The sequence below is a fragment of the Larus michahellis genome, chromosome 2 (assembly GCF_964199755.1).
Source record: "Larus michahellis chromosome 2, bLarMic1.1, whole genome shotgun sequence".
In the NCBI taxonomy this organism is placed as follows: Eukaryota; Metazoa; Chordata; class Aves; order Charadriiformes; family Laridae; genus Larus; species Larus michahellis.
The window spans coordinates 10649207-10666417 of NC_133897.1; the positions used below are offsets into that span (position 1 = coordinate 10649207).

General features: G+C 34.8%; 1 protein-coding gene across 1 annotated transcript in view; it reads left to right on the plus strand.

The window, feature by feature from the left end:
- UBE3C (ubiquitin protein ligase E3C) overlaps positions 1-17211 on the plus strand; it is a 79525-nt gene that overhangs the window by 17529 nt on the left and 44785 nt on the right. The window contains exons 7-13 of the mRNA XM_074574136.1: positions 1621-1774; positions 2563-2783; positions 3062-3216; positions 5004-5191; positions 12536-12622; positions 13318-13475; positions 14043-14275. Coding sequence (XP_074430237.1) covers positions 1621-1774; positions 2563-2783; positions 3062-3216; positions 5004-5191; positions 12536-12622; positions 13318-13475; positions 14043-14275 — 1196 coding nt within the window. The remainder of the gene's footprint in view (positions 1-1620; positions 1775-2562; positions 2784-3061; positions 3217-5003; positions 5192-12535; positions 12623-13317; positions 13476-14042; positions 14276-17211) is intronic.

The window sequence follows — 17211 nt, forward strand, 5'->3', positions numbered from 1 at the left end:
TATCATAAATTGGCATTGCCTTTTCATCCTGCTAACAGTAGAGACACCTTAGCAAAGAGATGGTAAACTAGCTTTTATTTCCCTTGTACCATCATCAGCAAAACTGTTTGTAACTGCAATCAGTTACACCTGTGCAAACATACTTGAAAGTTAATGAGTTGTGTAGTTATCACCAAAATTCTGTTTTGTCTTGATTTTGCAAGACTTGTGGATGGGGAGAAAAGACAAAACCATTATGAAATAAACATCTCGGATCCGTCTTCATTGGTGTGAAATGTAAAAAGAGCACATTCCAATTTGTTAGTTAATTGTTGGAATAATTCTATGTGTGTAGGTTTTAAAGTACGTTCAATGGACCAGGCTATCTTATCCTGTTATTAAGGATTTGGTTTTAACTACTACATGTTGAAGTTGCTATGAGGAAAAAAATGACTGTTATTGTAGCACACTTATTTTGCTTGCCAGGCATAACTAAAACTATAGAAGTATTTGTCTCATTGCTTACTATATAATAAGTATATCTTCCAGAATACTTTAATACGTTATACTTCGTTCTTTTAGTATAATATTCAGTTCTCGTAACTGATGTGTGAAAGTTTATCAAGATGTTAGATCATAAATTTTAGTAAAAAAAAATAAGCTTTCTGAACGCTTACAGTCAAACCAAAAAGAAGTGGTTGTGTGCAACTACAGATGTTCTGTCTCCTGTTCATTTATGATGGTTATTTTGTAAAGAATCTGTAATCAGCTTTTTTTAGTACACATTTTTCTATGTAATTTGTCTTGTCAGCATTGCTAAGGTATTCCTTTATAGTGATTTCCACTTGTTGCATTGTATGTCAAGTTAGGTAGTTGCTGATGAAGGGTCTTAGGGGTCTTAGACTGGGCCTCTCAATAACGCAATGCTATTTATGCATTTATAGTGGTTCCTGTAGTAGTGGAAATTGAGTTTAGGAGTTCATTGAGCAAGAGGAAGTTGGTTTAAGAAGAATGAAATCATATGATTCCATTTGTACTTTAGTGAGACAAAAACAGATTACACTCTACACATCTCTTCATGGCTTGGGTGGTAGCGCATTTTATTACTGTCTGAGAGGTCCCTAGTTTGGGAACAGTAATTGTATTCTTCAGCCTCCTAAGGCAAGGTGGTTATAGAATTGAGACATTGTGCCAACAGGACTGTTACCTGTATGATGCAGTCATGTTTTGGAGGAGAGGGGAAAATTCATCATTTCTGAAAGGGTGGAAGGGCAGCTGTCAAAAACATAACTAGAGTCACTCAGAGGAGAAAAGAAAGTCTTTTTCATAGGTTGTTGTTTAAAAAAAATCAAGTTATTAACTTCATCAGCAAGAGTGGTTGGTCTTTGAAAAATCAAACTGACTCTGAATGCAATTACCTATCTATGATTTTATAAAGTGGAGTTTCCAAAGAGGCTGTTGGTATATCCTGTTAGTTATGTGAATGTTACTTGGACTATTGTAAAATGTATTCCTTAGTAAAGCTTTGTGCAATGAATTGTAAAGTATTTTTCAAGTTAATAATGTTAAGTATATAAGTTGTTTTGTATGGAAAAGAAAAAAAAATACTGTATTTTAAAAGTGGTATTTCTTAATTTGCAGGCTACTACAAGTCGCTTTATTTGTTAATTAACAATAAGCTTCCCTCGAGTATTGAGTATTCTGATGTTTCTCGAGTCCCTGTTGCAAAAATACTTCTGGAGAATGTTCTGAAGCCATTGCACTTTACATATAGCTCCTGTCCAGGAGGTGCAAGGTAAATAAAGCTAATATTAGATATTTGTGTACTTACTTGTTACTGTCAAAGGTGCACAGTTTGTTGTTGGGTGTCTGGTTATTCTTTCAGTGCAGTTTGCTGATTCATTTGTAATAGTACTGATTTTTGGTAATGTTTTTCATTGTTGAAACTATGTAGTTTCAGGTGTGTTTAAGAAAAAGGCAATGAAACGCTGAAGACGACGATAAACGAGAATAGACGAGAATAGTGGGTATCATAATATGTGGGTACACAGGTGTGGAAAAAAATAGATGAGAGCAGAGATGCAGCTAAGGGCAGAAGAGAATTTTAGAGTTAAAAAGAACTTTGTGACAGAGGAACTGAGGTTTATGAAGAGAAATAACTAAGTCATAGCTATTTTTTTCAAGAGGAATGTCGGGTTTGTAGAAATCCGGTTGTATCACGTGATAGTGTTTTGTGTTAAAGTAGTATTTTGGGGGATAAATAGTTATTGTGGCTTTTTAATTTATTTTTTATGTCAAGAATGTAAACACCAAATTTAACTTCAGAATAGTTTTTTTCTGAGTTCCTGAAAAGTTTAAAGGATAAGATGAAATGTAAGATCATCAGGAAAAGCACGTAGTGTAAGAAGTTAATTTGTGAGAAATCTGAGAAATTTGGTTTATTAGCACAGGATTAATGAAGTGCATCTTTGCAGTCTCGTTGATGGACGTGTTCAAACTTGCAAATTGATCTATTATTCCATGGATATAAATGTGGGAAATCTTGTCTATATTTTCTATAAAGACAATTTTTCTTCATTTCAGGCAGCAGATTTTTGCAGCCTTCACAGAGGAGTTTCTGGCAGCACCTTTTACAGATCAGATATTCCATTTCATCATTCCAGCGCTTGCTGATGTGCAGACCATTTTCCCTTATGAACTCTTTCTGAATGCACTATTACTAGCAGAAAGCAGATGTTCAAGAAGAAGTGATCAAGCCCCATGGCTTTTTTATTTCGTGTTAACAGTTGGAGAAACATATTTGGGTGAGAAAGCAGAATGGTCAATTTGTTGTTTTTTCATATTTGAGTTAATGCGTTATGTATTTCTACAACGTGGTTCATTGCCAAGCAAAAAGGACAGTTTGTGGATAAAAGTGTTGGAGACATCTGTTTTATTAGCTATTCTTACCCTTTTCAGTAAAAAGTACACTTCATTTGATAAGATCTGGCATAATGTGTTTTGTTTGGGTACTTCTGGTAAAATACATTATAGTACAGTGTGATCTGACTAATGATCTTTTATTTCAATGTATGTGCTATAGGATCCCTTTCAGAGGAAGGACTTCTTGTGTATCTGAGGGTACTCCAGACTTTCCTCTCTCAGCTGCCTGTGTCTGCTGCTGGTACAAATTGTCAAGATGCAAACAGTGATTCTGAAGATGAGGATGAAGAGATCAGTAAAATGACAGCTACACCAGTAAGCAGTACAGAATTGCTTTGAATGAATTTGTATTATAGCAGCAGCAAATACAGGCAAAACCAGAAGCACCATGAAGTCCAGTGTTTTCCTAGCTGCATGTAGAAGGGAGCATGTTTAATGTTTACTTCTTAAAAATAGATGGCTGCTCACTGCAAGCGAACAGAATTGGATGCTTACGTTAAAAACAAAACAGAACAAAAAGTCAACAAACAAGAGGGAATACCTGCTTTCTGTAGTGTAATGTATAGAGACTGTAGTGTAAATAGAACTTTCGCTATAGTTTAAACTTCCACCAGTAAAATGAATCCACGCTAACTTTAACCTCCTAACACTCAGGTCAAGGCTTTGAACAACCGAAGTTGGAGAGATGTCAACAGGTTCTTACTGGCCTTTATATAATCTCTGAAAAGACACTACCATTCAAAGGACTTGTGCAATGTGCAGTCTTCCATTATGGAATATGTGAAATTTAACCATGTTTAGAGTTCATTAAAAAAAAAAAATAGCCTCCTAGATTATTTTAGCTCCCCACACTGAGCTGGAAATTCCAAATTTCTGTGTCTCAGGTATTCTAGGGCTTCCTGGCATTTTCTTAAGTGTTGAAAGCAAAAGCGTACCAGCTCTATAATGCCTACTTACATTTCATGTAAGGTGATCTACATTTCTGAAAGATGCAGCTTTTTTAAGACCTAGATGTTGAGAGTAACCTCCTATAAAGAACCATACTGTTGGGGAATATGGGCAGCCTTTTACTTGTGCATTTTTAGATGCAGTGTGTTACTGTTACCCTGGAATCTTTACCAAGATAGTGTGAATAAAATATTTAACTTACCAGCCACACACACACTGTATGTGATGTAAATATTGGCAGATTCTACTTGTGGCTTAGAGATATTGGTGATGTTTAAAAGGCGTTTAGGTAAAAACAAAGAATAAATTTCTATTCACAGGTAACTTACAATAATTTGTAAATTGGAGAAAATCTGCTCTGAGGAGGCTTTAATAGATAATACTGTTTGTTGCAATACGTTTTTCTTGTGTTTCTCCTATGAGTTTTTTATGTATTCCAAATTCCCATGCATGCCTGTCTTACAAATTAAAAAAAAAAAAGGGGTGGATGGGTGGGGAACCCCTCTTTCTTAAAAATTAATAATTAGATAACTTGTATCCTTCAATGATCCAGACTGCTTTGCTCTGTTGGGGGCAAGATAAAGAGAGGAAATAAGGAAAAGAAAATGCCGAGCTCCACTCAGTTTTATGGCAAGAGAAAGCATTCCTCTTCATGCGCTTCTGGTACTACCCAAACATGTGTGTTAGCCACCCTGAAGTGTTTTGTTGTTTGTTAACCCATGGGTTATGAATGAGAAAATACTGTTTGTAAAGGAACTTAGAGTAGACATCCATTTCTGGATTTCATGTCCAATGCTGACTGATGTCAGCGGGGAAGAGATGACTATTCACATATTTTATGCCAGTAAGTGATGTTGCCTTATTGTATCCAACTGTTTCAGAACATGCCTGCTTTAAAGGCAGTCTTTCCCACTGGACTAAGTGAAAAGGTCGATACCACAACCCAACAGTTGCCTACCCAGGGATTTAAGTTGGCTTTTGGGTCTGATGTTTTTAATAATGCTACTGGGATATACATATGTGCTTGCATTTTAATTATTGTACAAGAAGACTTTATGTTCTAGTAGAATTCTGAGGTGTTATTTTTTTTAAAAAAAGGGGATACTTGATCATTAAAAAGACTTAAAGCAAACTTTTCTTTGATATGTTTGTAGGGCGATGGGAGAATATCAGTTCAGTATATAACTGAGGAGTGTCTAAAGAAATTGGATACAAAGCAGCAGACAAACACTCTGCTGAATATGGTTTGGAGAGATTCAGCTAGTGAAGAGGTCTTTACCTTGATGGCATCAATCTGCCACACGCTAATGGTGCAACACCGAATGATGGTGCCAAAAGTCAGGCAAGTATAAATAATAGTGATGTTGAACTGTAGTACATCTAAAATTGGTTTTATTAGATAGAGTTGTTTCAAAGTCTTGTGGTGTTTTTTTTTCCTGTGCTTTCCTCTGTGATCAGATGAAATAAATAAGAATTTCAGAATTTAAATAATAATTCCAGGCGAACCAAAGAATGGATTCATTCTGTTTCTTATTTTACTTCTTGTTTATTGTGCTCTCTCCGGAGTAATCACTGAATCCAGAAGTGTAAATAAGTTAGCCTTATTTACATCATCTTATTTACAGTCATCTTGCAAATAAGTTAGTCTTCTATCACCACAGTGAGGACTGTGGAGCAGGTAGTATTTGTGATCAGAAAATCACACAAATAGGTATTGCAAAGATTCTGGAAAGGAGTTTATCCATCCGCTTGCTCAGAGGCAGTATTAAGCATTTTTCTAGCAGAATTTTGTCTAGGTTGTTTTTAAAACTTTCAGTGATACGTATTCCACAGTCTCTCTAGCTGGCTGAGCACCGAAACCAAAGTGTTCTCTACCCCCTTTAATATATAGCCAAAATCTCTCTTGCTACAAATTAAAACGATTCCTAACTGCTGAAACCCACTGTTGTTGTTTGGGAAGAGCTTTGGCACCTGAGACGGAGATAAAAGACTTGTTCATTTGTACAGCATTCTCTTACAAAGGCTGCAAACCACAAATGTCAGTAACAATGGAAGAAGATTTGTGACCTTTTTATCATCAAGCTAAGACCCATGAGTATTAACACTATTCTGGTGCAAGTAGTTTTGAATAAGTATGTAGTTTCTGGTAGTAAAGTAAGTATTTAGGGAATGTTGTAAACATAATCAATTCAAACTGCATTGTAAACAGTGATACAGAAAACTAATTAGGTGCTATCTTAGCCCAATGGTGTTTATAGCTGTTAGAGGAAGTAAGATGTCAGTGAAACTGTGATTGCTCGATTAGGGTAATTAGTTCTTTGTAGACTAATTGCATTAGAGCAGGATGTGAGACCTGAAGATCATAGCAGCAGTTGAATTAGTATGCCGGCTTTATTGTTGCAAGTAGTACATTGCCTTGGATAGTAATTACTGAGTTTAAATGCATCACTGCTTTGACTTGAGGTTTGCTGGTGACTGTGTGGAACAGGGCGTTTAATGAATAAAGAAGTCACACAGAACTTTAATTGTACGAGTGTAGCATCTGTTTCCTCTGAGAAGCTGTATTGGGTCTTTGCAGTTCTCTGTGGTAACAGGCTAGTTACACATTGGATGAATTCAGGAGTTAGGAAAGCTCTACTCATCATCTTGTAATAGAAAGTGATTTACAAATTTTAACTTTCGAAAAGCTCCAAAATAGTTGAATTCACTAATTTTAGAAAGAGGTAGCAGAGATACTAAGATTTGTGTCAGTAATACCAATGGAATTACTTTCATAGTAAAAATGAAGTTAATTCATACAGGTATTTGGTAAATTAAAGTAGGTATTTAATTACTAGTTCTGACTTCCAGTCAGTCATAACTCTTGGGTTTGCCAGGCATCATCGTGTCAGTTCTCAGTGTTTTGTCCTATTCTCGGTGCATTTTAGACCTGCCCTAAGTTACCAAGCAGCTATTCTAAACATTCTTTTTGGGTATTTTTTTAAAGAACATTTCATGTTGTTCTAAAGGTAGTAAACATGTGCCATTTCAAAAGACAATTGAAACATATATTTTTTTGTCATTAATTTTAACTTTTTTTCATTGCCTAATGATTTTTTAATTGCCCAAATGATTTTGTCAAATTTAATGATAATATTTTGAAAGATGCTTGACTTGAGACTAACTTTTAAATTATTTAATATTCAGAGTAAAGTGTATCTGTTTAATTAAACTGTGTAGAAATAGTTAAACAGAAATAATTTATTTAAAAATGCTCTCTTATTTTCTGTTCGGAAACATACTGGGTCAAATGGTTTAACAGATAGAAAAGGTTGTTACAAAAACATTGCTTATTTAACAGCATTTACAACTGTGATAGAAAATTATAATTAAAAACATAAAGGCTGCAAATCAAAGTGGGACATTAAAGAGAGTAGTAACTGAAAATAACTTTTCAATAACCGTAAAGAAAATTAGGCTGTTAACACAGACTTTGGAAGGGAGGAAACAACACAAACCTCTGTATTGTTTTTATAGTTCCGAGGCGTTTTTCCTTATTGAAAAAAAGATAACGGTACAGACTTATGTCACTCCATTAAAGCTGGATGGTTTTTCTTCTTGTAGCACCTCAGTAATCTTATTACATATTATATGGTGTTAGGAACATCAGTGTTGCTGCATTAGCTCAGTAGTTTCTTTGGTTTTGCAAGAGACCAAGAGAGGACAGAACAAGATACCCAAAAATACAATGTAGTTCTGAACAGAAGGAGCAGGCCTCTAAAGTTCCTTTCTGATTCTCTGCAGAGAGTGGTGGGATCCAAAGGTGGATTACTGGAAAAGCACATTGCTTTGGATTAGAATTTTGATAAATTCTGAGTAAGTTCTGGAAAGCTGCAATCAAGCCCAATTAAAGAAAAAGGCCACGAGACTGTAAAAAATCTAGCTGTAGCTAGTATTCAGTAAGCCAGACGAGAGGTCTAGAATGTAATGAAGTCGTTGGGAATTGTACTTGTTTTCAGAGGGGCAGGGCTTTAATCTTTCTGCTGTAAAGTTGATGTATATTATTGAATACAGTTAATTAAAAAAAAAAGAGAGAAAACATGAGTCTTGGAATGTAGTTCTCATTATAAAGAGATTTGCAAGACTTCGTTCATCAAAACTGTACTTTAAATAACTAGTAAATTCTGTTTCTGCAGAATATTTAGGGGCTTAATTTAATACCATAGACTTCAGGTCATCACTATGGCTTAATATTAAACAGTGATGGGAACTGTTCTTGGACTGGGACTTCACTTGCTATCAGCCGTCTGATTAGTGCCCCAGAGTAATTGCTAATCTTGGTTTAACAGTTTCATAGTGACTGTATATTACTACTATTTAATGAATATAACATTGCTAATCTTAACCTGTGGTTGAAAATTGTTTGGAAAACTGACATTCTGGTGTAATAGTAGCAGCCTGTCTTCATCCGTGTGCTGAAGATAGTTAGGCTTTACATGAGGCTATTTAATAATTGTTTAGGGAGTGTTCTTACACTGGTGTGTTTTTCTTAAAACCAGAATAATTTTATATGAATTTTTTACTTTTGTTTTTTCTTTTTTTAAGCTTCACTTTACATTCTTGGTCCAATAGAAAGAGAGGCGGAAGCATTAAGCAGCCTAAAGAGTGGTATAGTTCATTTAGGGATGGCTTTGCATGCTGTCTCCTACCTGTGACACCTTGCAGTTCTGAAGTGTCAAAATCCGCTGCCCCGCCAGCAGTGACCTTTCGCAGACTGTATGAGCTCCTCTCATTCTAGTGTATTCTCTTCATTAACTTAAATGGTCTCAGTGGGAAACTGGGCCCAATTTATGACCTAGACTGAAAATCTTGCCTTTAACTAATTAACTTGTAGTGGTGCCTCAGCTAAATTAAGCTTAATGGGTCATTTAATCTGTCCCATTGCACAGAAGGAATTTGACACTTTTTTTAAACCAGAGGTGCCCAAAATACTACTCTGGTAAGTACACATAAATCATGTAGCCTTTGTGGACAATTAGATACCTATGGAGAGAAACAAGGTTCTAAATAAATGATCGTTATGTACTCACTTTTGGGAGCAGATAATTTAATTTGGTATGATTAAAATAGATACTTAACAGAAACCACTGGAGTGAATTTAACTCTATCATAGCCTGTGGCTGAAACAGTGTGCCTTTTCGCGCTTAAAAGGAGCTTATCCTTTCTGGTAGTAGAAAAATGGTTCTTCTCCCAAACCACAGTGCTAAATCTGCATATTGAACTTTACATAAAATTGTTAATTAATCCATTCTATAAAACTATATATAGTGATCTCATAATAAAGGAAGTTGGTGGTATACAGTGAGATTTTCAAGAAAATGTAGAACCACTAGATGGGAGGCGTAAAAATCCAGGGTTTAAACTTTAGCCACTTGGTTTGTTCTTAGAACAGTACGAATATTGAAAATGAAACCTCTGAGTTAGATTATAAAAATTTACAGAAAAAAAGTAACATCTAATCTTTTTGATTTCTAGTGTTTGTGTGGGGGAGGGTTTTTTGGTGTGGGTTTTTTTTTTCTTTCTTTAAAGGAAAAAGTGATTAAGATTGTATGGACACTCAAGCTTTACGTTAACTGATTTCTAAACTTTTTGAGTTAATAATGCTTTGTCTTCAGGGTATGTAAGCTATCCCTGTAATGTTCTGCAGTTTATCAGGAATTATTATTTTGCACAGTGTCATTTTAATGTAGTTCTATCTGGAAATGCTGTTTTTTAGCAGATGCACATCTTTTCTCTGCCAAAGAAAAAAAAACAAGGTAGATTTTGACCTATTTTAATTATAAAAGGTTTTAATATTTACTTTTTACTCTTTAAATTTAAATTTTTTTTAGGCTTTTTCATGTTTTTTTTTTTTTTTTTTCAATGTGAAACCAGAAATTTTGGAACTTTTTAGTACAGCCAATTTCTCAAACTTTTGCAGAGATTTCAAGGCCATCCTTGCATTGTGGGTGGTTTTTTTTTTTTGGTTATAATTGTTATCTTCTACTTTGAAAGTCAATTTCTATACTTGGAGTGGGAGGGTAGTAGTTTGTTTCTGCTGTCGTTCCTTCTGCAATGGATTATATTTCAGGTGAATCTAGTGATGTGAAATTTTTGTAACACAAGGCCTAATTCACCCTTCTATGTTTAGTTTGTAGTTTCGTGTTTATTTTCTGGTAACAGTATGGAAACTTGTGAATTGATGAATTCCTCTGCTTCGTATTTCGTAGGTATTTCATATTGACAAAACAGGCTGTATGATAACGTGTTCTACCAAATTTGCATTTTTGTATTTAACCAGATTTTCAGGGAAGGGAAATGTGAAAGTTGAATACATTCAGCATTTCTGGAATTGGGCCATGAAATATAGCAGTTGCTACAATTGACTGCCTGAATCACGGATATGGAATAAAAATGGCTAAAACTTAGACAAAGGTTATTATTATAAGCTCTTAAGGTTTGTCTTTTTTTTCCCTTCATTATTGCTGAATATTGCTAGAATGAAAAAATGAATTACATTATGATAGGTTCAGTGTCCATAATGTTTGTTCATTTCTGCTAAAACTATTACATAATTTCCAGGGATGATTGTAAAATTAATAAGTTTTTACTTGGAAGCCCTATGAGACCTAACGGCACTGTGCCAAATTACTTTTCATTTCAAATATGAGGCTGAAAACTGAAGGTCACTGAGGAAATTTCTCATTTCAGAAACCAAGACATCTGAGCTATCATTCACGTATTTAAACATTAAGATACAAATCCTTGTTCTAAATTAGCTAGATATAATAAGCCCTTCGTTACACGATAATGCATAATTTCCACCCAAATGTCAAAATAATGTGACTTTACAAGGAAGTAAAATTCCCATGTATCCCATGTTTATTTTTTAAAAATTCCACATGTTTAAAGTAGAACTTAATTTTACAATAAAACTTATCTTAAACTGGCATTAGCTGCAGTTGCTTTAAATTTGAATCATTACTAATGATCACCAACATGCAACTTCTCTGGAATATGTGAAGCTCCCAACTCTTTTTCAAGGTACTAATCTATGCATTTAAAATTCAAAGTTTTTGAAACAAGAAGGGTGATATTTCAGCAAAGACGCACCGCAGACCAGCGGTTGCTTGTATTTCGTTTTCCCTTCCGCATGCCCCCTTTCTGTTTCCAAAAATCCCTGTACCTGTGAAACTCTGTCCTTTCTGTTTGGTGAACGATTTCTGCCCTTCCTAATGCTGCTTGATCCTCGCATAGTTCCTTGTCTGTGCACCTGGCTTTTGGTGAATACATGGCAGTTGAGAGCCTGAAGAAGGGACGAGCCGGGTGGGTGCATGAGAGAGGCTGTACTTCAGCCAAGGCAGCAAAAAGAGCCCGCAGGGCTTCAGCAGCCAGTAAGCGAGGACCCAGAGGCATGTGGCACTATGCAGGATTCGTGAGAGGGCGTGTAGGTTTTCTTGTGGGTTTTTTTGTTTGTTTTTGTCTTTGGTTTAAGTGGCAATTCATTTATTCTCAAATGTTTTTAAGAGTTTACTGATATTTTACTTTTTTCCCTTAGTGAAATGTGTGCTTCCTTTCCTTTTGCCATCTGGCAAATTTTAATTTATCCAGGTGGTCCATAATAAATACTGTTTTTTTCAGACAGTCAGGCAGCAGCTAGTCCACCCTCCCTGCTCCCATTTCCCAGCCTCCTACTTGTTGTATGTGTGGTCAGAGGGAATTTTGGTATTAGGAGACTGTTGACCTCTGAGAGAAGATGTGGATCTGAGTATCTGTTTTAGCTTATTTATTCTAATAGTAATTAGAATGAGGAAAGTAGCATTTAGGATAACTAACTGAATATAGTTCTTCAATATCTGAAAAATGACAGTTTAGTCAAATCCTTTTTGGTTTCCTAGAAGACATTAATTGTTACAAATTGTTTGTGACGTATGTTGCTTCCTGTAGGGGAAAAAATAGGCTGGGGGAGACTTTTTAATTCCAGGAATCTTTTTATTTCTCATTTCTATAAAAAGTTTATTATGGTTCAGTCCTGTATATAACTGACTTGTGAACACATACATTTATTTTTACAGGTGTGTAAACCATTTTCTGTCTACAGATGGATTAGTGTAATGTGTATGGGTAGCTGTCCGGACAGACATTGTTCTGTTCATGTTGTTGTATCTGCCAGGCAGAATATAGCAGTAAAATCGCTACATAATTGTAAATCAATAGTTGCTTCTAGCATAAAGTATTCTAATCTACTTTTCACAAAAATTGCTATGTTTGTTAATGTCAGAAGAACCACAGAAGTGACCTGTTAACTAGTTGGTGTGATTTTCTATATTAGAATTTTAAAAAATCTCAAAGAATTAACGCGGAGCATATGTTATTTTTATTTAATGTGTGTTTAATTCTGTGGAATACTGCAAACTTGGGTCTATATCATGAGGTTTGTTGCTGCATTAATGAGAACTGTGTATTTTAGGTATAAGGATTTATGTGCTTGTTTTTCAGCTTTGAGGCTTTCACCAGATTTGGTTGGAATAAGAACCTCCATCTTGAAACAATAAATTTGAATAGTTAATGTTTGAGAAATGCTTGACAGAAAAGTTCTTACAGAAACATTGTGCTTTGTAAATACAGTATTTTGGAAGGCATAATTTATTTGAACTTCCTCTTGCAGGCTTCTTTATAGTTTAGCCTTTAATGCCAGGTTCCTGAGGCATCTTTGGTATTTGATATCTTCAATGACTACACGAATGATTACAGGGTACGTATTATACCATTTTTGAAACTGAGTCTTTGTTAAAATAGAGTATATCTAGTGAAAAGAGCATGAGGGAATTGGTGGTATAACTGCCTGTGGAAGACAATTGAAAACAAAACTGTAATGATTACTTGGCTCCTATGATTTCATAAAACTGAGCAAAATCTGGGGAATTGGACAGTTGTAGATAATTATATGTAAATAAACAAAATATTTATTTAAAATAAGATGGATGGGTTTTAGTTTTTGGAGTGCTTACTAGCATCAATATAACAGACATTGAAGCTCCAAATACTTCATCCCAAGTGCGTGAGTTTTATCTCATATACTTTGACTAGTCCAGAAATTGTTGCTAGCAGAAGCACGTTCCCAGGAACTGAGGCACTGGACCTCCAGATTTTTTCTGTGCTGATATGCAGATAAATTACTCTTTGCTTTGTGTCTCTGTTCTCAACCAGAAAGTACCTGCAGCTTGCAGTGAATGCCAAAGTTTATATATCATCAAGACACTGAGATCCTATAGTGACAACAAATTACAAAGAACAACCTTATTTTGCAAGAATGGGAAATAGTTATTTAATTGAGAGTGCCATCCTTATTTTGCTGTTGAAACCACTACTAAATATTTTTAATAAAATGCTGAAGTTAATTAGAGTATTTAATTAACCACCTCTTTAATTTACATTTTATATTTTAAGGTCAATGGTGCCACTCCTTCAAGTGATTTCAAGAGGCTCTCCAATGTCTTTAGAAGACTCTAGTCGAATTATCCCTCTCTTCTACCTTTTTAGTTCTTTATTTAGTCATTCACTTATTTCTATTCATGATAATGAATTCTTCGGTGATCCAATAGAAGGTGAGTTTCAAGCATGATAAATATCAGTGCTTTGCAAAGTGGTTTTTTTCGTAAGGCTACAGAGTTCTCTGGGCAATGATTTGCTGACATCTGTGGGGAAGGCTTTTCTGGGCTGACTTGCTGATAGTCCCCTGAGCACTCAGCTGTCAGCTGGCTCTTTCATGGTGATTACATTTAGAAAAAAGAGGAAAAAAATGATGGTCTGCACCTTGGGAACCCTAGCTTTACAGGGTCTGATATTGAAGTTCTTAATCATGATAATTTTTAATGAGTTAGTGAAGAGAGTGAAGTTCTTCTGGACTGAACCTGTAGCCTAATGTAAAAATTCTACATAGCAGGAATCAAAAAGGAGAATAAGAGAATATTGTAATTAAAGTTATTGTGACTGCAAACAATTATAAGACTTGATTGCCTTTACAAATGGATACTCGTTCTCTTTTGGGGTGATGTTTCTTTTCTCTGCCTTTAGATTTTGCGTGTGAATATTAAAGTTCCAATTTAATTGTTTTTAATAACAAAATGATTAATAAAGGAATTTAAAGAATCTTAAACTTGTGTTTTATGTAGTTGTAGGTCAAAGACAATCATCAATGATGCCTTTTACACTAGAAGAGCTTGTAATATTATCACGCTGCCTTCGAGATGCATGTTTAGGAATCATAAAGTTGGCTTACCCAGAAACAAAACCAGAGGTTCGTGAGGAATATATTGCAGCATTTAGAAGTGTTGGAGTAACAAAAAATACAGAAATGCAGCAATGTATACAGACGGAACAAAAAAAGTGGATTCAGTTATTCAAGGTAAATTGTGTCAATTTTCAGAACATATTTAAATAAAATTTTCAGGCTTCTGCTGACGATATGAAATTAGGTAATTTTCTTTTCCCTAATTATACTTTTAACACAGTTGTTACATGCTTTTTTTTAACACAGTTGTTATATGCTTTGTGGCATATATGCTAAACTTTGAGTAAGTAAATTCTGATAACTGTAACAATTTTTATTTTTTTTTGCTTCTAGCCACTTTTCATGCGTATTCAGTTTATAAAAAAAATTGCTGTATAGAATTTAGGTTTTAACTTGAACTCCCATTCAGCAAGGTACTTAAGCGTGTCATTGTAACTTTATGCAGGTGTGAAGCTCTAACTGAATCATACAATTACTGAAGTACTTCTCTTTTGGAGGCTTCACTAAACTGATACTTTGCTGCATATTTTTTTTTTTTGTGTTCTACTGAAATACATTGGTATTACTTCTTTTGGGTTCGCTGGAATACTTATGGGATGGTGAATCTGGCTTAGCAAATGTAAACTTAATGTATGTTAATTCTGGTACATTATACCAATGTAATTCTGCTAGTTTTATCCATGGCATCCTACCTAAGACATGAGTTAAGAGAAGCTGAAAATGTTGGCAGGAAAAAACCTAATATAACTGTTGCCGAAAAAAAGGAGTGCTTGACTTGTCATGAAAATTCTGCAGCAAACACATCTAGTCAGCTAAAATTGCTCATTAAAGAAGTGGGAGCAGAAGAAATGCATTTTCCAAATTGAATGCTAGATTTACAGTCTGTTTAATACTGGCGACCTCTCGCACGCTAATGTTCAGTTCGAGTCATCAGCTGTCCCTTCAGGTCTTTTATCACTGCTTTTGTCAAGCTATCTATTTAATTGAAAGAAGTTAATTGAATGAAAATGATCAACTAAGCTTGTATTAATATTGCTAATGGAACTTTCTTCTTGGCCATGTTTGGAGAAAGATGTCATGCTAGACTTTAGGAAAGGCCCATTAAGGCTTGCACTTAACCTGATGGGCTAATTAAGGAATGCTTATTCATTCTACAAGTCTAAGATAGCCTCTATCCAGACTATTCTGCTTGATTTTACAACACATTTCACTTATGAGCATAAGCATTAATAGCAGTGAGAGTAACTGATAATGTTTTGATTGCATTGAATACAGTCCTAATGCACCACTGAATCTGTAATTTGCACAGATTGATCTAATATATGTTTGCACAATTCAATTTAATTACTTGTCTTTAAATTGCCAAATAAACTTTCGATTTAAAGGTCACAAGTGAAAACCCCAATATGTCTATTTTTCTAAGAAGGAAGGCATACTAGGGGTATTTTTATATATGCAGTTTATATCATGCCATCTTCTATTTCTTCTCTTTCATTTGTTATATTTAATCAATCTTTTTATAAGCTTCTTACATTTCAGGTGAATTTGATAATATTTTGCTGTCGTTCAGAAAGTTGTAAAATCCCAAGTTACTCTGCCTCATTTTAGCAGTCAGGAATTCAGAATGGAACTGTCCAAACTCGGTGTGCTCTTGCTATTTTCAGGAGCCAGAGTTCTCTTCCATTAGCTGAATTACAAATGTAAATCTTGAGGGTATCTCCAAGGCCTTGTTTCTACCCAAAAGGAAGCTAAGCTTCCCATGTTTACTCCTTCAGAAATCTATTGTTACAGATAAAAATTCAACGCATCTGAAGTTCATCTCATCGAGACTACCTGATGTACACAGCACTGAGTCTTTTCTGAGAGTAGTTTTAAAATAGCTTCTTGCAGTAAGCAGGCAGCAATACCTTCTTCCAAATCATTAAAACAAAGCTAAAGTAGTTCATCATAGATTTAAGGTGCTGAAGTAGAAAATACTTTTGCTTCTTTTACACTATGTCAAATATATGAGAGATTTATCTTTTCTAAAGCTTTTGCAAGCTGCCTGCAGAGAACAAGGCACGTTCCTTCCCTATCTGTGCTTTTAATTTCTCATTTTTATTTTTCTCTTTTCTCACATTTATTTTGCATATTTTTCTATGCCACTGTTATCTAATGAAATACATTCCTTGGTGGCAAGATTTCCATGTGAAAATGTCTTTATTCAGCGGAATCACCCTTTTTTGGCTTGGTATAATATTGAATAGTGTAGTCAACTGTTTTGGATTCCATAGAAGGACTTAAGTTATGAGTACATGAAAATGGGTTTTGTCAAATAAAAGAATTACTTCACTATCCTGAGTTAATCCTATGAAATTAAGTTGTTAATTCTGCTGAATTTTAGTTTCTAATCTTACTTACACTTGGTGCTTTATTGGAAGAAATACCCATTTTAATATTATTTATTGAAGGGTGTCTTTCTTTTCAATAAAACATACACTTACAAAAAATTTTACAAAGGAGTCCTGAGTTTAGAATGCTAGTGTTCTCAGTACCCATTTGATGTGCAGAAGGAACTCCATTCTCACCTATTTTGATTCATCTTCCTTTAAGGATTCTTTAACTACTTGTGAAATATTTTATTACCATTATCTTCACGTGAATAATTTTTTCTTATCCCCCCCCTTTTTTTTTTCTAAGTGTAGTGGTAATGGCACCACAGAGCTTCAGTGACTCATCTAACCTGCACTGAATTTTATAAGGGCAAGGTGATGAAAATTCCTGTGTAATCAGATAGTTCCCTTAATAGCATTCTTCTTTATTCTGTCTTTATTCAAGACCTTACTTTACAAACTGGATCTTAAAAGGTCTTTTGTATAGTATCTAGACACAGAATCCTTTAGAAGGTCCATTAAACTCTTTGTTATCTTGACACCTGCCCATTAAGACTGTCTTTTAGCAAGATTGCTTCAGCAAAGCTTTGTGTATGTTTTTTCCTATTCATTTTTCAAGTGCTATAGTTCTACCTTCAAAACAGATGGTTCATTGTAGCAGTGATAATGTCTGTTAGG